Below are 23,604 nucleotides of genomic sequence, written 5' to 3'. Positions count from 1 at the left end.
TATGTATAATCGATGATAATTATCACTGAGTTTGAAATTTTCCTCAAAGGTATCGACGATTGTTTTTCTCTTTTCTTTTTAATTTTTCAAATAGATATAACAGAGAAAAAATAAAGGAATTTTAAGGGAAAAATAAGAAGAAAAAGACGATTGGTCCACGCACGAAATAAAAGGAATCTGTGACGCATTGCGTTTCGATTAATCATTGGATACATTGATATATATGTGTTCTCTTATGTATTAGTGTATCTATATGTGCGGGTAGACGTACATCAGAGAATCTCTGGATTCGACGTTTATCGAAGGAAGGAAGCGGAGGAAGAAGAAGAGCCAGTATAAAAACAAGGCTCTCATCAGTTTGCTCGATCACATGTCGACCAGTGTTCAGCCGAGCTTGGACTACGTGTAACAGGTTCGTAAAGGTCCGTTTCCGTTTTTCTCGCGCGAGATCATCGACGAGAATGACTAATACTTACGGAAATGATCTACTATATTGTTTGTCTGCCCTTCGAAAGAGAATCCTTCGAACATTTACAACGATTAATCGTAGTATTGATTAATAGAAAGTAGTTTCATTTTTCTCATTACAAAACATTATCGACATAATTAAACAATTTTTTAATTAACAGAATTAAGATTGCATTTAAGTATTTCTAATTATCATATATTTCCGTTTTGTTTGTTTTTTTTTTTTTTTTCATTATTCATTTTCTTCGTGTAAATACATTCTAAAAGCTTATTCAAACAATTTGATTGTAATTTGTTGACGAATTAATCCATATGTACATATATTATGTCATTCCTATTTAGCGATGTACATTTGTTGCACCAAAGTAAAGATCATAATATGGAGATATCACCTGTCTCACGTTTATAAAATATTTCGAACCGATGGATAATTTTCCTACGCAAGCCCATCAGATCTTTTACAATCGTACTGCGTAATATCTTACATGGAATTCGTTATCATTGTACATTTTTTCTTCTAATTTTATCGTTATCCATTTTCTTCATATAAATATATCCTTAAAAGTTATTCGAACGATTCGGTCGTAACATAATTTGCTGACGAATTGACACATATGTATATGTATTATATCATTCCTATTTAACAATGTACATTTGTTACGCCAAGGTAAAGGTCGTAATATGGAAATCTCACCTGGCCAGCATTTATAAAATTCTTCGAACCGATGCATAATTTTCCTACGCTAACACATCAGATCGTTTACAATTGTACTGCGTAACATTTTTCGTGGAATTTGTTATCATTGTACATTTTTTTTTTTTTAATTTTTAAATTGTTTAAATCTTATTATTGTTAAATTCTATATTTCCTCTTGGTTGTGTCAAGTGCATGATAGTAATGATGTAGGCTTTGCGTTGCGTAAGATTTGAAAGTTATGCATTTTTGTCGATGGGATATCTCTCTTCTGAGAAAAGCACGTCCCCGTTCAAGATGTTGGATTTTCCACTCTCATTCGATCGTCTTTCATCGTCTTCTTATTCTTCTTCTATGTTATTATTACAATCCGATTAATAAACGATTCAATAGTTTATTGTTTCAAACAAGCTCTTCTTAACGTTTAAATTTTATAGTTGATAAATTGACTCTAAAATTAATTCTTTTCCAACCTTGATCGTAAATATAATTAAATAGTTTTAAAGAAAGAAAAAAAAAACGAATAAAACAAATAAGAGGACGTGGTAAAAGTATTGATGCAAGTGACTTAATACGGTATCGAGGATGATGCCAAACGTCTTATTAATTGTTAGACTGGTAAGATCGTCTCATGCGTTTTATAATCTCTTTCTTTTTTCCACAAAATCTAGAGATTAAGAAGAAATCGTAACTGTGAAACTTTTTTAATCCGTAACGAATACGTGGGATAGAAAAGAAATCTGAGAGTTCATTTAACCGTTCAAAGCAAACTGTTTAGAAGATTTCTTCGAAAAATTTTTCTAATAATAAACGAACAGGGCTTTAAAACGGGGGAGTTTAGAAAGTGAAATTTTCTTTCGTTATTATTAATTCTTTTTCAGTTTTTTATTTTCCTTCTTTCTTTCTCTTACAGAAGACGATCGCATAATGTCACTTTCAACTATTTCAACGAGATTTCTTCTTCTTCTTCTTCTTCTCTTGGGACTCGTCTCATCTCTTTTTGCTGCAAGCATCAAACAAAAGGAACCAGCGAATGTTCAATGTCACAATAATAACGAATGTCCTAATGATCATTGCTGTGTCCTAGGTTTATTGCTATTTAATTTTAATTGAATTTGTAATTTTTCCATACTTTCTAATCGCTCTAACAATTTATATTTATTTCATAGGTGGAGGAAGATATACCATACCTCAATGTAGTCCTATGAGAAGGAAAGCTGAAATTTGTCGACCTGGCAATGACCTGCTCAACACGACCCTATATTATCCGAATAACAGCAAGTTATCGATAACTGATGTATATTATATATTATGTCCTTGTGAGAAAGGATTAACCTGCAATCTTGAGGAAGGTGTTTGCATAGGCAACAATTAAGAGCAATAAATCGCTCGAATTAAATCGAATAATCTATAAAATATATAACATTATATAACATTATGATTTATCGATAGCATAATTATTTCCATTATTTTTTTCTTTTGTCTATTTTTTCTCTCTGTACATATATGATTTTTCTTTCTTTGACATGCTTGGAAAGGTAAAAGAAATGAATAAGATAGCGTTGAAACTTTCAAAGATTAATTATATGAATTTTGTTATGGTAATACAGACCAAAGGTTTTATTTTAAGAAATCATTAGGATTAAGACCAAATATATAATGTAAAAATTGAAAATTAAAACAACCTTATATCCATTCTATATTACGCTCTGAAGTAATTTTAAATTTATAATTACCTATAATTGTGATATGTATGTATATAATATAAATGTGTGTCGACAAAATTATAAGAATATCTATTTGTCCAAGAAAATATAAGAATATCTATTATTCAAAAAAATAATGAATTAAATTAACTATTTTACATAAATATATATATATATATATAATCTATAATACTAAAAGTTTATTTTTGATTATATATAATTCGTTAATTATATGTTTAAATAAAAAGCGTACAAACATTACAAAAACATTAAAAGTTTTAAACATTTCTAAAAATGCCATCCTAATCATCGATCGGTAAATTTTTTCCTACAATAATTGAATAAAAGAGGGCGTTAACGTTCTCTATCCTGTGACGACGTTGTCACGATTGTTACGCCTCCTTCGGCAAGAGACATAACTAACACGCCTTAGCGTCATCAAACGCATACGCGGGAAACCAACCACAAACAAAGTAAAAGACAACAAAGACTCTGAAAACAAAAGAGACGGAAAAGACGCTGGGAACACAAAGAAAATCATACATTCTTTCCAGCCATAACTGCTGGAAACCATAGTCTGATTGTACATATTGTAATAGCTAAATAAACATATCACAATTGTCACTTGATGTGCAAAGTTTCTTTCTACATAGTGGGTTGTCAATGATAAATCCACAATTGGTGACGCTGACGTGATTTTATTACTGCACTATACGAACATTGATTTTTGTGCATCAAGAGTTCCTACTGAAAGAAAAACTTATCGGCGTCAGCTATCCTGCCTTATCATAAAACACGAGAACATTCTGAACAAACGAATCAAAACAACAACGTACAAGAGACGTCACTAAACACTTTGACATATCGTCTATCCCAACAGCGTCAATGACAGGAACAACAGCAGAAAATATTTCTGGTATGCAGAACCTACCCATTTATAATCAATTACTAGTTCTCGACAACATATTGCGTGACAATTATCACTCGATAAGTCAACCCAAATTGATGGCATTCACTAAAACTCGACCAGATCTCTGGTTCATTATGGCTGAAGCTAAATTCACTATTTATGGAATCATTGATGATAAAATAAAATACCTGACGGTCCTTAAGGCCCTTGACCACGACACGATCGAGCAGATTTCAGATATAATACGACAGGAGCCTACTACAGATAAGTACAAAACTCTCAAAAACGTGATAATCTCACGACTCTCTGATTATAGACAAAACCAAGTGAAAAAACTTTTATGTGAGACAACGCTTGCAAATAAAACACCTTCTCAGCTTTTGCGACAAATGCGCGAATTGGCTGATGGTTCCGCTGATGATAACATATTGCATCAACTTTGGCTTGAACGAATACCAGCACATATCAAACCGCATTTGATTACCACAAGTAAATTTCCGCTTGATACTATAGCCGAGTTTGCGGACCGTTTTTACGAGCTGATGCCCTACGATCAACAGAATAATCAGGTCATGGCAACTTCTGCACGCTATCCTGTATCACCGACTCTTCAGGATATTGACTCAAAGCTCATGGAAATTCAAAAATCTCTTATTACGTGTATGAATGAAATCAATGAGTTAAAATTACAGCAACAAAGCACACAACAACAACTACAACAACTCACTTTACTGAAACAACAAAACCAACAACTGCAGGCTCAACAATTTCCGATGCACCATAACCGCAGCAGAACAAGATCACTGACACCTACACGCAATGACATCTGCTATTATCACCAAAGGTTTGGCAGCGAAGCGAAACGCTGCATCTTACCTTGCAAATTCGCCTCAACAACCAAACTAACAACAACAAATCAGGAAAACTAACGTCGCTTTCTTCAGTTGGGGTAGTGCAATACAGCTTTCAAAGTTATTCACAATTTCTCACATCCTAGCGGCAGGACCACATTAAATAATATTTAATTATATCTAAATTTACGCGAAAAATACATTTTATCTGAAATCCGTAAGGACGCACTCAAATGGTCTAGAGAATGTCTTGCTTGTCAACGAGCAAAAATTCATCATCACAACAAGATCAAGCCAGATCACATAGACGTATCTGATAACCGCTTCAATCATATTCACTAGTACATCATTTTTCTACCGAAGATCAAAGACTACCAATAACTGCTTAATCATTATTGATCGTTTCACCAAATAGCCCGTAGGGACTATTATAATCTCTGAAGGACATTATAACGGATACTGCATTATTACTGCACTATGAGAACATTAGATCTGTCATTATGGTACACTAATAAAAATTACAACCAATCAAGAAAATCAATTTGAGTTAGCGCTTTTCTAAGCTCTCGCTCAACTCGTGGGAGCAACAAAAACTCGGACGACATCCTACCATTCTCAATCCAATGGAAGAAATAGAGAGGATGCACAAGACTCAAAGCAGTGCTGATGTGTTCCCCTAAACCATGGACGGAGACTTTACCTCCAGTATTGTTAGGTTTAAGAACCAGCTTTAAACCTAACATCCAAGCCACTCCAGTTGACATGCTATATGATACTTGCTTACGTGTACCAGGCGAATTCTTCGTCACTGCTGAACAACAATCTGAGCCACAAATCTTCTTGGAGAAACACAGAGAATTCATGCGTAGACTTAGACCTACACTGACTGTTCAACACAACAAAGCCAGAATTTTTATTCTAAAAGATCCTGACACCCGTTTTTATATATTCCTGCGCTATGATCATGTGAAAGCTCCATTAGAAACACCGTACATTGATCCATATAAGATTATAGACCGAATAAGTGACCGGGTATTCAAAATTAACATCAACGGAAAAGAGAAAAATATTTCAATAGATAGATTGAAGCCTGCATACATCAGCAAGACCGACAATGATCAACCAGACTATTCAACATATCAACAAAACCCAATCACATCACTAGGGTTCCATTGCAGATAAACCTTAAACGAACTTACACACGTAAAGTTAATTTCAAATTTCCCGCAGAAACTCACTCAGAGAGGAGAAATGGCTATGGCGACTTCGTCGCGACTGTTATGCCTCTTCCGGCAAGACATATAACTAATACGTCTCGGCGCCACCAAACGCACACGCGGGAAACCAACCAAATAAAGTAAAAAACAAAGAAAACGAAAAAGACGGCAGGAACACAAAAATAAATCATACATTTTTTCTTCAAGACCATTTAGAGGCCACAGCCATAGCTGCTGAAAGTCATAGTCTGATTGTAGCTACTGTATACCGAACATAGCTAAATAAACATATCACAATTGTTACTTGATGTGCAAAGTTTCTTTCTACATAGTAGGTTGTCAACGATAAACCCATAATACCACTGGTCAATAAAATATACAGTAAAATTACAAATTGTAGTCAAAATAACAATTAAAATTAACTGAACTGATTATTACATATTTTGTGTGTATAATAAGAGTTGTTGATTTTTTTCCCTTTAAAGATTTCTTATGCGATAAAATTCTTAACTAAATCAGAAGCATAATGTTCAGAAATGAATCGTTTGACGCTGTAGGTTTTGAATCTCAAGTATCAGTTGCAAAGTGAGTCGTAATGTTCCTAAATATTAATTTAATGATAGATTTTAATTACTATCTATAATAAGGTAACTTTATTTATTTTTAGACCAGAGCTATCTGAAAGTGTACAGACCACAGAAATTGTATATTCTTCAAATCAAGTTCAAACTACGGAAAGAAAAAATGCAGAAGTAAATATCTCCATTGTATATCTATAAAAATTTAATTCTACATATAAAATGTATTTCACAGACTCAAACTGTACAAGAACAGACAAAGACGCCGAACATTGATTATAATAAATTAGCAAATTTTTTAAAAAGAGTTACACCAAGTGTATTAGAAGCCTTGGATGAAATTCACAATACCAATGCTTTTGAAGATTACGATACTGAAACAACAAAGAATACATCTGTTAATTTGCAACTGTTAAAAAGATTAAACACTGTAGAGGAATCAGATAAACAGGTATTAACATAGTTTTATTATAATAATAAATAGTAAAATATTTTTTATTATATATCATTGCAGATAAAAATAAGTGATTTATCATGGAGTATCGCAGGTGGAACATTAGTTGTATCCCATAGCGTTGTATACCATGAAACTTGGTGCGATCATCTTTCAAAAATACAATTGTACAGTCTATCGAGAGAAGACAAGCTTTCAGATATTTCTAACAAAACTTTGGAAGTAAATTCTTGCGTTACAGTATTGTCTTATCATCCCGTGGAACCTTCAATTTTAGCAGCGGGCTTATTTAATGGTAATAGTTCATGTATTATATTTTATTCCATTTATTTTAAACATGACATTCCAATTTCTATTTATTATTGTAGGAGATGTATTAGTTTGGAATCTTAGAAATGATGATTCAGTCACGCCAATACAAGTTTATTCTCATGGTGACACTGTCTCTCAAATATATTGGAAACCAAGAACAGTAAATGATGTATCTATTTTAGTGAGCTCAAGTAAAGACGGATATATCATAGTTAACAAATTAATGGCTAATTTTACAACGACTCGTTTACACAAAAGGTATTAATTCTTCAAACATTTTTTATCCTATCATCAGTTTCTGTTCCCTGTAGAATTCTTTTTCCCTTTAGATTCAAAATAATAAAAGAGCATAATCCAATAGAGAATTCACGACCACGAAGCGCAGGTGGCACACGCGAACGTGCAGTAGAAGCTGGATTATGTATTACCAGCTTTGATTTTTCATGGAAAGATCCTAATATTTTTATTGTAGGAACATTATGTGGTGGAATATATAAATGTTCTCTCGATCGCATGTCTTTTATTGAAGGTGCATGATAAATTTATATTTATATTTTAACATTTTTTGAATAGCATTATTATCAAATCTTTTAATGATATCATTTAAAATTATGAATATTTGTAGGAGACGAAAGTCTTTCAGATCCAGTAATAGATGAGTATGACAGACATGAAGGAAGTATAACTTGTGTTAAATGTTCGCCAAGTCGTAATTTATTCGTTACTTGTGGGACGGATAAAGACATTCGTATATACGATTTGGATCAGGTAAACTTCCAACAGATAAAATTTCAAGAACAACTGTAAAGATAGATTTAAGTATTCATTGATTTCTCTTTTACATAGAATATTAGTCAACAGTCAATTTCGTTGGAAAGTACCGTTATAGGTTTAACTTGGATAATAGGAAGTCCGGATATATTTGCAACGTTCGGTGCTGGCAATGCAATTAAATTTTATAATGTAACCAATGGTAAAGCTGTAACAAACATAAAAGTTGAAGTAATTAGCGAAGCGAGTATTAGTAATATATCTCTCAATTCTAAAAGGTATATTCTATTAAATGTCTTAAATCAGATAGTAGACAGATAGTAGACAGATAATTAAATCTGAAGTTTAACTGTACTTTTATGATCTATCCTTAAAATTTTACTGTTACTTTCTATTTCAGAGACATCTTAGGTATCGGGGACGTACAGGGACGTTTAGAAATTTGGAAAGTTCCTCGGCAATTATTCTGAGATAATATTTATTCGTTTATTTTCAACTACAAAACAATTTATTATTTTTCGTCTCATATTTATCACTTATATATGTATATATATATAAATATATTTATATATATATATATTTTTTTTTTTGTTTAATTGTAATTCTTCAATAATTAATATTTACTATAAATAATTAAAATTTACTATAAACTGAATATAATAAAATAAAATATTTATCCATACTCGAACGATATAATATAATGTTTTGAAACTTAATATTTTGTGCAATAGACTTAATATATTAGTAATTTCAAATAAAATCTTTAAAATAAAAGCGAACGATAGGAGAAAAAAATTTGCGATAATGCATTACTTACCCATCATTGTGGATTAAAAGTATCGATAATAATACTCAATTGCTGCACGATATCAAACTATTAAATGTTTTAATTAACATTATATTTCATAAATGAATTACAATCGATTAAAACACTTTACGTCATTTATATACATTAAATCGACCATGAATAAAATAAAAAAATTATTATAAAAATAGGAACTGCAAATCAACAAACATCAGTGATCTTTCATCAAGTTTTTGGCAACTCGCCAAACGCCGGCTTCCTTCTTGAGTCTCTGCTGTGAAAATAATGATATACATATATAAATGAAAATACATACACACACATATATATATTCGGATATATTGCCAATTAAAATTAATTATAAATATTTTTCATGAAACACGTAAAATTTATTCAGTAGAATGAATTTCGATAAAATGAATATTTACATTTTTGGTAAATAAACGTCAATGGTTGAACTGTGTAAATTATTGCAGCAACATTGGTGACGATGACAAACGTAAGTAAAAGACACTATTCAAGAAAGATGATTTATCATATTTCATCATCGCTGTACTATACGTAGAAATAAGTAATTTTGTATTTTCACACGTAGTCGGATATAAAAAAAAAAAACTAATCTATCTTTGTTTTTTTTTCACAGTACGAATATAAATAATTAAAAGATAAATTTACGAACAAATGAAATAATAATAAATAAAATTGATTTAGATTTATTTTAAATCTTAAAAAAGTTCGATTGCCGTGTAAGCAAGTATAAAATGAAGAGAAATTATCACGAGAGAAATAAAGAGTAAATAAATATATGTAGTAAAAATATATTTCTTTTGTTTGTGTAGTGTGTATTATCTTTAATATATTACCTTAATATTTATGTATATTTTCTTTTATTTCAGTAACATATACATCGATATAACATAAACAAAGCTCATATTATCTTTTATAATCTTCCTAGTTTAACGTAGATACTTAACATCGTCGAAAATTCTTGTTTATAATACGTTGTTGTGTTATGTTATTGCGTCTTGTAGACGCAAATAACTGATAAGCTTGACAAATCTACTAGTTTGATTTGTTAAAATTACTTATTGCGTTCTTCAATGACATTGCTTGTTGATATCTTGTGCGATTAAACGTGTTATCTGTTTCCGCAAAATAAAGTTTTACCGAAGAGATAATAATCTATCTACACGGTATTTTAAAATGAGTCATCGAACAAATATTTTAATCAATGCAACGTGAAACTAAGTTAAATTTATATATATATATATATATATTTAGTGTATCTTTTATTTCAGGACGTATATACATACGTACGTACACATATATACAAACCATAAACACAACCAACAAGGCCCACGCCACCTTTGTTATATCTTCCTTGTTAAACATAGACATTTGATTTTTTTCGAGGTCTTCTTTTTATTTATTTTTTTTATTTTTCTTTGCAAAATACATAGACGTTTGTAATGTTATTCAGTCTTTAACAATGCAAATATCTATCTGATAAAAATAAAAAGTCTCTTTTACAAACTTAAAAATTTATTAAACGAATTTTTACGAATTATCTATTGTATAATTCACTGGATGTTGATTGTAAGTTACCTCGTGCGATTAAACAAGTTCTTTTATCTGTTTCTGAAAAATTAAATTGTAGGAAAGAGATATAATATTAGTCGATGTTTCGAAATGAGTCATCGAAAAATATTTCTATGTCACTGTGACGTCAGTCCGATTGAAATATGAATAATAGTTTTGAAAGAGAATGATATACGATTATCTTTATCCACGAATGATCATATTTTCGATGAAAAATCAAAAAATAACTTAACATCAAGAACATATCGAATTATTTGTATTATTTAAAAATAAAAAATATATTATTTTAACAAATATAAAGTAAATTAAAAAAACTTTGATATATATATATAAGATATATATATAAGATATAGTCAAGAAAAATTTCGTAAATATGATTTTTACCAAATCTAATACGTACCATGTTCTAGAGACATCTATTGGTAATCTTTTCTCATTTGACCTTGATAATGTGACAACTCACATTTCGAATCCTCTCAGTTTGTGTTAATAAGTTAGAACATAATAGATCCGTCCTGTTAGAACAATATTATTATACAGTTAAAACAAATTTTAAAAACTACATTAAAAGGACAACAAAATTCATTTAACGAACTTATCAAAGTTATATTTCAAATGCGACCTTATAAAGTGACCTTAACTGCTTACCTTATAAAAGGACCCATTTTTCTATGTCAATGAAGATACTTATCCTTGTAATAACTTTTATTTTCGTTTTCCGGTTTTTTCAGCAATTAGAAAAGTAAAAGTTAGTACTGAAAAGAATTTTCTTTCTTCTATTCTAAGTTCTGAAATTATAATTCTTAAGGTATCTTAAACATCCTTTTTTTTGTCCTAAAAAGGACAGATTTTGAAGGACCTTTTCCCTCTATAAATATATTTATTGTCCTGAAAAGGACAATCTTCATTCTTCTTTGAATTATGGAATGTGAACCGTAAACTCGTACCTTTACGTTTATTGATCATTTGCGGGCCCTAAAAAGGGCCCTAAAGAAAAATAGAGGGATTTCTAAATATAGAATGGTTGTGAAAATCAAAATGGGATATATATATATATTAGGAAAAGGACATAAAAACGAAATTATTTTTTGTAGAAATATGTTAGACGGTCAAAGATAATTTTAGGAGATCTTTGATCGTTAAGGACGGACAGAGTTTTTGTGTTGTTAGGAAAAACAGGTAAACGGGATAATAATAGAAAGGGGGGAAAGTGGGATATAGAATAGAATTGAACAAAAATGAAATGGATGAAACTACGATATTGGGAAAGGAATGAAAAAAGCTCCTTCTTTTCTTCTTCTATTTCTTCTACTAGGTTTTTTTCTTATCCTTTCTTTGCATTCTTCTTTAAAACTTCTTCTTCTCCGTAAACTTGCGCAGCAGGCATACATCCAAAAAGGGAAAAATATTATTTACTTCGTCGTCGTGTTATCGTAGAACGACAACGACGATTCGAAAAGCCGATCGTTGTCGTCGCCTTGTTTTTACGGACTTTCTCTTTTCTCCGTCTTTCTTTCACTCTCTAATCTCCAAAGCCTCGAAAGATATTCTCCCACGTCTCTTTATTTCTTTCATTCTCCCAATCCGTATTACTGCGTTGTTGTTGGTTGCTGTTGTTGTTCCTGCTGTTGCTTTGCTTCTTCGATCTATCAATGTATCCTCTAGCTATCTTATCTATCTATCTATATCTATCTCATCTTGAACAGCGTGACTCACGAACAAGAAACGTTGTTAAAGTTGTGTATATAAAGGCTAGATAAAAATTCTTGCCTTTTGATTTCTTCTTTGTTTTACGATACAACACAACACAACACATCACAGAACGCTTTTACGAAGGAGACGTAACTCTTAAACCATCAGCAACATCGAACGATGATATATATATATATATATATGTATGTGTATATATATATATATTTGAAATTTGTCACGTCACTTTCTTTGTCTTTCACGTGATTAATAATTGCACCAAATTCGAATATTTGGAATTATTCATTTTTATGGAGAAACCATTCGAGCATACACATTTTTATCTGTATCTTATCTTTTGCTTTGTATTGTAATATACTGAACGACAACTCCTCTCATTTTTTTTTCTTTCTCTCTTTCTCTTTCTCCCTTTTCTCTTTACGTATCTTTATCTTTTCTCCTTAAAATTGCACTCCATCGTTTCTCCTCATTCTCTCCCTCTCTCTCACGCACGATTTTTCAATCTTTCCTTTTTCAATCATACTATCTTCATTCTCTCTCTCTCTCTCGTTCTCCTCTTTTTGATTGTATCCTTACACTTACAACTTTTTTTGGACGCTTTTTGTTATACTCAAAAAGACATTTTCTTAATTTTCTATCATCTTCAAAAATCCTCTGGGATTCAGACTCTCATCATCATCATCGCATTTATCTATTCTCCATGTTTTTATCTTAACATTTTCCTGTTTTTCTCTCTCTCTCTCTCTCTCTCTCTCTCTCTCTCTCTCTCTCTCTCTCTCTGTTTTTCTCTTTAAAAACCCGATATACGTAGTACACATATCAGTTCATATATGCATTAATACATATATCGTACATTCCATTAAAAAACATGGACGAAGAGCTCGGCGGAGAGCTTTTTTTATATATGTTTGCTACTCCGCTTTTCCTGGACTGGACTAATCTCTCTCTCTCTTTCTCTCTTTCTCTTTTTCTTTCTACTTTTACATTCTTATTCTCTTCTTCTCCTGGCGATGATACAGACCTTCTCTCCGGTGTGTCCAGAAAAGATCCATTCGCTTTTATTCCTAATACTAATTCAGAATCTCATTTTCCTCCTTCTTCTTCTTCTTCTTCTTTTTCTTCTTCTATCATACATTTTAACAGGAATAAAAGAATCTCTTCCCTCGAAAAAAGATAATCGTCATTTCGATGACGATTCAAAGTTCTTCTCGTTCTTCATCCTCCGGTCATTACTTTCATCCTCGTTTCCTCTTTTATTAATTATTTTCCCTCATAGAAAAGAGGACAAAACGAATGAACGGAAACGAAAATTCTTTTGAGTGAAAAAACAACTTCTCTTATCATACACGCAATTCGAAAGGACGTCGAACTGTATAAAGCACTTTCCCCTCCTCCTCTTCCTCATCCTCTTTTTCTTCTTTTTCTCATGATATACACACATCGTCGTCATTATGCTGTTATATGTTATTATTATTATTGTTAATTGTGTTATATTGGCGGCGATGGTAGCGGTGGTGGTGATAGCGCGCAAACGCGAGACGATTGTTTTGCGACGAAAACAACGGGATGCGCGTAGAAAGGTGGCGATCCTTTCTCCGATCGAAGAAAAAGAATAATCATTTCTTCTTTCCTCGTCCTAGCGCAACACGCGATCCTCTCCTCCTTCTACGCCCTTCTCTCCACCTCCTCCTCCTCCTCCTCATCTCATTCTTCTTCTTCCGATAATAAAATCATCTTTTATCTCTCCATCACTTCGTCGCAGGATAGTAGACAAAGGATCTCGCGTTTGCGCGTTTATCGACGAGTTTCTATCTCTCTCTCACTCTCACTCCTCTTCTTGCCACCCTTCTTCCACCTCTTTTTCTTCTTCTCCTCCTCCTGCTTCTCTTCCTCCATCTCCTTTGTTCATCTCTTCGTCCTCTTCTCTTTTCTCTTACACACTGACTCTTTTATATCGAAAAGAGGGGCTGCTTCGAGTTCGACTCCCACGCATCGTCATTCCATCTTTTCTCTCTCTCTCTCTCTCTCTCTCTCTCTCTCTCTTTCATGCATACATACACACACATATTACATATGTACTTTCTCTCGGGCATTCTCTTGTCGAATCCTCGGAGAAAAGCCATGGGGTCGTGACAGAGAAACCCTGTTTGCAAAGAAGTGGCCAGAGATATCTTCTTTCGATTTGACAAAACGTAGCCTTTTCTTTTACATTTTCTTCGACCACCAGTAGCAAAATATTCTCTTTCTTTCTTTTTTTCACTCATTCATTCATGCATTCTTCATTTATTCATTCATTCATTCATTCATTTTCTCTTAGTCGTACAATTATCTTTATCTTCTTTCGTCTATCTTCTTCCTTCATATCTCTACTTTTCTCGCGCATTTTATTTCATTATATATATATATACAATTATTATCGTTTAACGCTATTACAATTTATCATGATTTCTAGAAATCATCATCATCGTCGTTAGCATAAAACACGATCACGGTTTTTATCGCTTTGTTCGTCGTTATTACTATTATTACACGCTCTGTTCATATTTCTTTCATTATCATTATCATTATTATTATCTTTATCTTTTTCGCCTCCCTTTCTCTCACTCTCTCTCTCTCTCTTTCTCTTTCTCGTGTAAACGAGCACCCTTAGTACGATTTAATATATATATATATATATGCATACATACATACATACATACATACATACATATATATATATATATATTTATGTAGATTATAATAATTCTATCCTTAAGTACCCTATTGTGTTTTGTTGATGTTGTTGTAATTGTTATTAATTTGATAGCAATTGCAATTACGTCCAAAGATCGGTCCGATCGGCCGATACAAATTTTGGACGTCCAAGAGGGCAAAAAATCATCATCACAGAGATCGCGACTCGATATCACTTAATCCTAAATGTATACAACTATCGTCTTAAAAGATATAATTCTCGTTTATTCATTTTTAGCAAGACGTACTCTCAAAATCTTTTTCATATTTTTTTTCCACCCACATTTTTCTCATTTTCACATCGCGATTGTCATCTAATTTCTTTTATTATCGTGTTTCTAAGAGAATGATTTGCAACTTCATTCTTATCATTTTTATGCAATTTGTCTTTTTATTTTTTTTTTTCTTTTTCTAATTTTCTTTTCTTTCTTTTCGATGTCTTTGAACTTTATTAACAACTTTCACGTACCAAATTATCAAAGACGACAATCGCGATTTCTTTTTCATATCTCTCGTTCTGTCTTTTTCTTTAAAGCATATCAAAGTGTTTGGTTTGTCTCTGTGTGTGTGTTTGTTTGTGTATGTGTGTGTGTATAAATTTGTGTCTCTGTTCGGTTTAAATAACATAAAAACGATGCTCTGTACAGCGATAATGGGCATATACAAATGTAACTTATAATTGGATACAAACTTAGAACAAGTGTTACGTCTAACATAACGTTGTTTTTTTGTTTTTTTTTTTTTAAACGATCAAGAAAGAGGAATGTCTCTCCTCTCTCTTCCCCCCCTCTCTCTCTCTCTCACTCGATGTAATAAGAATTTTTGTTAACTGGACCCGCTTCAAAACGAAGTTAAAAAAAAAAATTTACAGAGAGAAGATAGAAGAAGAAAAAATATTGGCAACAAGCGTCTTTCTTCTTTTGTTTAAAAGGATTCTACGCATTCTTCGTCGACGTTGATTCGAAAGTTCATTGACCTTTCCTACTATACATATCATCGTTTTAGTTCAACGTACCTCGGCTAAAACGAGAACCGATCGAACGTTCGTTAACTTCTTTTTTTTTTCTTTTTTAATTTTTATTATTTTTTTTTTGTCAACGAACTACGATGACGACGACGACGAACGATATTATTATTATTATTATTATTATTATTATTATTATTATTATTATTGTTGTTTTTTTTTTTTTAATGAAAATTTTCGTTTGTCTGACACACGGACATAGACGGATTAGTCCTTCGTCTTATCTCTTTCTTGTTTTTTCTACGATAATTAAAACATTCATGTACATCGGGTCTATATAATTTATTTTAACGCTACACACGTGCCAATATGTTTTCTTCTCCGTTGTCTTTCTTAATTTTCTTTTCTTTTTTTTCCTCCGAAGCATCGAAAAAAGTAAGCGAAATTTTAACAGGCTCTTTGTTTCTTAAGCGCAATTTTATACATTACATTTAAATAAAAACAAAAAAAAAAGAAAAAAAAGAAAAAAAGAAGAGGAAAAAAATGACGCTAAGACGCAAGCAAAATGATATTTTTTTCTCAAGCGAAGAACGTTCGCTTTTTATAAAGAATCTCTTTAAATTTTTATTTCTTTCCTTCTTTCTTTCTTTGTTTTTTATTTTTTGTTATTTTTATCATCTTGAATATATCTCGACGGAGTATTTGAAAGGACGCGTCCTTTACTCGTAACTTTTATTCGTTATCGATCACGCGCGCGCGCGCACGCATATGCACACAACACACACACTTTTTGAATACACATACACACACACACACACACATCGGTGTGTGTATATCGAAAACGTGTCCTTTTTTGGAGCAGGAGGCTCGTCTATTTTACTACGTATATATATCTAACATGTTCTCACTCTCGCATATACATACATTCTCATGCATTTATTTTGGCACGCTCGCCATTCTCTCTCTCTCTCTCTTTCTCTGTCACAAATACATATGCAACATACGTTCTCGTTCATTCTCTCTCTTTCTTCCCCTCATTTTCTCTAAAGGTGTATATATATATATATATATATATATATATATATATATATATATATATCAAGGTACATAGTCGAATCTCGATTCGCTAAAATAGTCAGTGCGTTTTCTTGCCGCAGTAGCAGGCAATTCCATTTATCCTCGCGGCTTTTCTTTGGCCGGACGTCAGTTGTGTGCGCTTGCGCAACAATAAAACACGTCGAATTCTCTGAACGGTGTCGTCGTCCTCGTTTAAAATTGCGATCGATCACAAATAAAAAAAAAAAGAAAAAAAAAAAAAGGAAAAAAAAAAGATCTGATTTACACATGTACGTTGTTCTTTTTTGTTAATTATAAGTTATATTGCATATGTTCTCTTTGTACATGTTATGCGTGTGTGTGTGTGTGTGTGTGTGTGTGTTCTACATACACATCATATATATTGGGTTGGCAACTAAGTGATTGCGGACTTTGTCGTTTCCTTTTTATTTAAAATCCGGCAATCACTTAGTTGCCAACCCAATATATATCAGAGAAAAATTTGAATTATTGTAAATTAAAAAAAGGAAGAAAAAGAACATATGAAATGTAAAATAAAAAGAAATGAACGAGGATTAGAAGACGACGTATACCGGACGAGACAGTCAGTGGGGGTCTGACATTCGGCCATGATTTTCACGAACAGCAGCAAGAAGAAGGATAAAAAATATTGTCATTGATCTTTGTCAAAGGGCCTTCGATATAATATACATATAACGTTGTGTATCTGCCTGTCTCTATCTTTTTCCTGTTTTATAATATTCGTGTGCATGTGTATGTTCATGTTTTATCGCATATGTTTGAATGTATATGTACGTGCACACACAAATGTATGCATATATATATATATATATATATATATATATATTAATTATGTAAACATGGAGAAAAATTTACAAGCCGAACACGATGGGCGTCAATCGTTATATGAGTGACACTCCTTTTTGCTACCGTTGGTAAAAATCTTTCGTCACCTTGTACGAATGTCTTCGAGATAAACATAACAAAGGAAACGAAAAGTAACGAAAGATACGTTTATCTCTCTTTATTATTCGATAAAACGTCGTTGTACGAGCGCCTTTGTGAGAGCACGCAATTTTATACCTCTCTCTTATAAAATACGAGAATGTAAGTGAAAATGCATTTATATATATATATATATATATATATATATATATATATATGTGCATATATATTGTAAATATCAAGAGAGTAAGTTTCGATCGCACGATAAAAAAAGATTTGTGCTTCTTTCGTTCATTCGTTCATTTCTTAATAAAGTTTCTTTTTCATTTTCACTTTCACATCAATTTTCCACGTGATTTCACATACTCGAACGACGCTTTACGTACTCAATAAGAATAATTATTATGATTTACTGTGTATATGTGTGTGTGGCATTATTATTATTATTAATATTATACATATAATTATATTTTATATATATATTATATATATATAGATGTATAGATATTACTTATTTAAGATAGAGATAAAATTTAAATGAAAAAGAAAACAGAAAAACAAAAAAAAAGAAAAATAAACGATGAAAATAAAGCGGAATGAAAGACAAAAAGAAAAAAAAAAAAGATTGAAATAATGCTAAGTAAGATCGAACAAACGCTCGTGCGCCTCCCATATTGTCTATCATTTATTTTTCAAATTTGAAGATCGTGTATATATATATACATATATGTATATATATATGTGTGTGTATATATATATATACACAGACACACAATATAAGAAAAAGAGTTCATCGAACTCTTCTTTAGACACACTTAGGACTAAACGAAAATAAGATACTAAATGAGACATGCGAAAAGTGTTCTTTATTTAGGGATGAAGGGGGAGGGGGAAATAAAATAAAAAAGAGGGAATGAAAGTAAAATCTCGAAGAAAGAAGAGGACGAAGAGAAAGAGAAAATCAGAGACGAGAAAAGTTGGATAGAAGAAGGTCTTGCCATTTTTCTTGATTTTTTTCTTTTTCTTTTCCTCTTATACTCTTCGTCTTTCTTTTCTTTTCTTTCCTCGAGATAAATAATATAATCGATGATTTCCCGTCGATTGAAACGTTGTAAAAAAATATTTTAAATAAAAACAAAAAAAGTAAAATAAAATAAAATTAAATTAAATAAAAGAAGGAAGGAAAGAAAATAGAGAAAAAAATATATATATATACATTACACGATGACTTCATTACTAAAAAAAAATACCCACGAAGATGCCACGACAATAATGCTCCTCCATTTCTTATTCCCTTTATCCGTGTGTCTTTATAATAATATTATCTCAAATCTTTCGCAAACTTAATCCTAAATTTAAGGCTTACACAATTAATCGACATAGTGTTCGTGTTGTTGTGTTTGTGTCCCTTTTGTTAATGTTAAAAAGTTAATTTTTAAACGATTAATCAGTACTCATTTGTAATGGTATTTTTCACGAGAAGCCGCTGCTTTCTTTTTCTGAATTTGTTTCTTTGTTTGTTTGTTATTTTAAAGATTCTGGATTTTTTCTTTTTCAATCGACAATAATAAATACGAGGAGAGAGAGAGAGAGAGAGAGAGAGAGAGAGAGAGAGAGAGAGAGAGAGAGAGAGAGAAAGAGAGATCTCGTCAAAGTATAGTTGTTCGCGAACAATCAAAACAACGATGAGATCTAATTTCTTTTTTTTTCTTTTCTCGTTCGATATCGGCTTCGATTAATAAATCAACATTTTTTTTCAATAGATAAAATTTCTCATAGATCGAAATTGTTAACGGCCAGATTCGAGGATATACTCTTTCTACATCGAAGGATCAACGATATGCTATATTCATTGATTTTTCTCTCTTGTTTTCCCTAAACACTTTAATAACCCCTGCCATATGATCTATCATAACTATTTTTAATATATATATATACTTATTTATTTATATATATATATATATATATATATATATATATACGCGTATATGTATATCTCCTTATATGCTGCTGTTGTATCGTTGAGGCATTCGTGTAATATGCGTGAATTAATATCTAAACTAATTTACAAATATAAAATACGAGAACAGATCGTAAAAGACTTTTTTTTATTATATAACGTATGAATTAAACGCATATTCTTCTCGCAAAGATATTAAATCGTAAAAAAGAAAAAATTATAAAGAAAAAAAAAAAAATATAATATATACCTAAAATAAATTTTTTGCACGTATGTAAAAATGTCGAAGTTTCTTATATCTATATAATTAATAATAATAATGATAAACATAATAATAATGATAATAATAACAACAACGAATATCTCGATATGTTGCCTCGCGATATTTCATCGTCGTTCGAAGAGTAAAAAAGCTAGAATAAAATCCTAATGTAATATATATAATGATCTGATTGGTGTGTAACTAATAAAAATTTTTCAAAAATAAAATTTAGAAAAAAGATATGTTGTACGATTCTCTTAATTCTCCTTGAAAAGCTATAAAATACAACACCTCTTTCTCTCTCTTTCTCTCCCTCACTCTATTATCTGTCTCTTGAAAACAAAAAAGCTAATATATTTCGCGCTTCTAATCGATTGAAATGCAGATAATATTAGGGTCCCTAAAGTTTCTTTCTCATTGCGCTATGAATGGCCTTATCTAGCTCTGCTTATGCAAACATGCAGGCTTATCTATTAGCTGTCTATGTCATCGGTTTCAATCGTCCCAGAGCTCTTTTACAGTACGTTTCGTTTATGCCACAGTCTCTTTTAAAACTTTCATCCACAGCATTAAACATGGGTAGAGAAAGGCGACATTTACGGCATATTATGTTTCATTGTTTCAAAAAAGGTGATATAGTGTAAAGAATACTCTCGACGAGATTTGTATCGTGTACGGGGATGGTGTTATAACTATTACAACTGTTCGCAATTGGTTTAAAAAATTTAGAGGGGGAAATTTTTATTTGGAAGATGAAGACCGCAGCGGCCGTCCAAAAACGACAGATATGAACCTTATCAAGGCCATGCTTGATGAAAATCCACGATATAGTGTGCGCGAGATAGTAAATGCCACTAGGATTCCCAAAACAACAGTGCATAATCACCTAACCAAGATGGAATATGTTAATCGCTGCGAAGTTTGGGTTCCGCACTTACTGACGAAGACCAGCCTTATAAATCGTATCTCTATATGTGACTTGCTTCTCCAGCGACATGAAAAAGGATTAGTTTCTAAAAAGGCTTGTCACTGGAGACGAAACTTTGATTTTATATGAAAATGTGCATAGAAAACGCACTTGGTGTAAGGACAATAGGCCTTCAACTGTTTCAAAGCCGGGACTACACCCCAAAAAAGTTCTTTTTTCCATTTGATAGGATTGGAAAGGCGTAATTTTCTACGAGCTCCTTCCTCAAGGTGAAACAATAAATTCTACGAAATACTGTCATCAACTGGATCAATTGAAAGGTGCCATAACAAAAAAACGATCAGAATTAATGAACCGACAAGGCGTTGTTTTTCATCATGGCAACGTGAAACCACACATTGCATTAGCGGTAAGAGAAAAGCTCTTACAATTTGATTAGTATGTTTTTTACCGCATCCTGCATACTCTCCAGATCTCACTTCATCTGATTATTACTTCTTTTTGTTTTTAAAAAATTCTCTTCGTGATAAGCGCTTTAAATCCATCAGTGAAATAAAAGCACAGCGAAATAAAAGCGCACCTCCAGGATTATTTCTTGTTCGAAACACAAGAATTTTGACAAGAAGGCATAATGAAGCTTCTTGAGAGATGGAAGAAGGTAATAGAGCAAAAGGGTTCTTATATAACAAAATAAATAATATCTTAAACAGTAAACATTGTGTATTCATTTCATATTAGAAAAAGGAAAGAAACTTATGGGACACCCTAATATATTCCCTTATTTCCGGTAAGCTCTCGAATGAGTTCGCCCACAAAAAGCTTCTAACCAAGACCGAAAATTATTGTTAAATAGCGAACTTTCTGTATTATTTTTTTGTCGCATCGGTTAAAGCGTCGATAGATAATGACGAACGATAGACTCGAATATCACCTTAACTTTGAGATGGTAAAAAGAAAAAAAAACGGAAAAGAAAAGTAAAATAAAATAAAAATAGAAAAAGGAAGATGAGAAAGAAAGAAAAAAAAGAAAAAGATTAAAATGTTTAAAGAACAGATACTGGATTTTGAGAAACAATTTTCCTAAATAATAATAATAATAATAATAATAATAATAATAATCATAATAATCATAATAATAATAATCATAATAATCATAATAATCATAATAATAATAATAATAATCTTAATAATAATAATAATAATAATAATAATAATAATAATAATAATAATAATAATCTTAATAATAATAATAAAAATAATAATAATAATGTAAAAAAAAAAAAATAACGAATCGATCAATTTTTTTTCCAATCGTATTTTCTTCTCTTTCTAATTATTGCCTAAAGACTTTATCAATAATCTATAATATATATATATGTGTGTATATATATATATATATATATATATATATATATACATATATATATGTATATATATACACAAAGACGCGTGTTGTATTTTGTCAGTAGAATACAATATAAGATGAAGACCTTTTTTATCGGTGGGGAACGAGAACTTAACGAGAAAGTTATAATCATTAGAAAAAGAAATGACGCATATGTTTTAAGGAGATATTACGAAGTAAAAACGAGAGATCCATATTGCTAAATGTCCTTCACATATGATAAATACGTATATGTGTATCTCGCGAAGTTCGTCGACCGATTTGCGTTACGGGTTTCCTTCGAATCGATAATCGTTGAGAGCATTGCCATTGCTAATCTTTTCGTGCAACCGTAATGCTGGTATTATATACATTTTCTCGCGTTCGCAAGATTCTTCAACTCGATATCATTCATACATTCTCTTTCTCTCTCTCTCTCTCTCTCTCTCTCTCTCTCTCTCTCTCTCTCTCTCTCTCTCTCTCTCTCTCTCTCTCTCTCTCTCTCTCTTTCTTTTTATTTTTCTTCTTGATTTATTCGTACGGATCTCGTAATAAACCAGCCTATTGCGACGAACGGCTTTGTACGTTACAATATCACAATAAATTACCGGTCAATGGTCACGGGTCGTCCCTTTTCCCTACTAATCCTTAGTTTGAAAAGAATAAATCTTTTCGAGGATAAGTAGCTCAAAATTATCATAAATTAACCTTAAATTCTATAAGAAGCAAACGAAGACGATGAGGAGTTAATATTCATTTAAATTAATAGAAGTCGAAAAAAGAAAATAATTATTGAGTAGTATTTCATTTGCATTGCAAAAAAAAATAGAATAATGATAGATAAATGATAAAATTATTAATGTTTAAGAATATATAGAAATAGTAGGAGAAACAAGAGTGAAGAGTGAAATCGATAGAACTACTTCTAATACTCAATATGGCGGACAAAGTTATATACGTACTTAACCTAAAACTGCGGTCCCTTTTTAAAAATATCAATTTAATTTAAAGCTAAAAGTACAGGTTACGTTCGCGATCAATCGATATTTGACAATCCAAATTCTATTATCCACCAACGACAACGACGACGACAATAGGACGACCCGAATGATCCCTCCCCGGTAGATCCTTTTTTGTTTTCTTTATAAATACTATTATAATAATGAATTATAAGCTATAACTTTATATCTTAAGTACTTTTTGCGACGGTGGGTCACGGTTAATTCTTGGCTGGATTTTGAAGAACTTGGGAGAGTTATTATTAGTTCTTTTCTCC

The 23,604-nt window shown here is 31.5% G+C and overlaps 1 protein-coding gene and 1 pseudogene across 2 annotated transcripts; both read left to right on the top strand.

Annotated features, from left to right (window-relative positions):
- The first annotated feature begins 6,034 nt into the window (after positions 1-6,034).
- On the top strand, positions 6,035-8,556 carry LOC124948057 (cytoplasmic dynein 2 intermediate chain 2-like). Of its 2 annotated transcripts, none has more exons than XM_047491147.1 (10): positions 6,035-6,177; positions 6,332-6,431; positions 6,514-6,598; positions 6,660-6,875; positions 6,939-7,173; positions 7,247-7,448; positions 7,520-7,719; positions 7,816-7,958; positions 8,037-8,239; positions 8,362-8,556. In XM_047491147.1, exons 2-10 carry the CDS (start codon positions 6,373-6,375, stop codon positions 8,429-8,431), a joined length of 1,413 nt encoding a protein of 470 aa, XP_047347103.1. In that variant the 5' UTR covers positions 6,035-6,177; positions 6,332-6,372; the 3' UTR covers positions 8,432-8,556. The 2 variants fall into 2 exon arrangements, with proteins under 2 accessions (XP_047347103.1, XP_047347104.1); XM_047491148.1 differs by having other exon boundaries at positions 6,069-6,211.
- An 11,485-nt stretch (positions 8,557-20,041) lies between these two features.
- LOC124948060 lies at positions 20,042-22,101 on the top strand (annotated as a pseudogene).
- The last annotated feature ends 1,503 nt before the right edge of the window (positions 22,102-23,604 follow it).

Source organism: Vespa velutina, chromosome 3 (genome assembly GCF_912470025.1).
Source record: "Vespa velutina chromosome 3, iVesVel2.1, whole genome shotgun sequence".
Classification (NCBI taxonomy): Eukaryota; Metazoa; Arthropoda; class Insecta; order Hymenoptera; family Vespidae; genus Vespa; species Vespa velutina.
The sequence above is the reverse complement of the archived record's forward strand: the minus strand, read 5'-3'. Positions and strand labels throughout refer to the sequence as shown.

Excerpts from the sequence above, each read along its gene's own strand:
- LOC124948057 (XM_047491147.1), top strand. The coding sequence starts at position 6,373 with ATGTTCAGAAATGAATCGTTTGACGCTGTAGGTTTTGAATCTCAAGTA. Across the intron at positions 6,876-6,938 it reads TAGAGGAATCAGATAAACAG|ATAAAAATAAGTGATTTATC; the intron begins GTATTAACATAG and ends ATATCATTGCAG. Across the intron at positions 8,240-8,361 it reads ATATCTCTCAATTCTAAAAG|AGACATCTTAGGTATCGGGG; the intron begins GTATATTCTATT and ends TTTCTATTTCAG.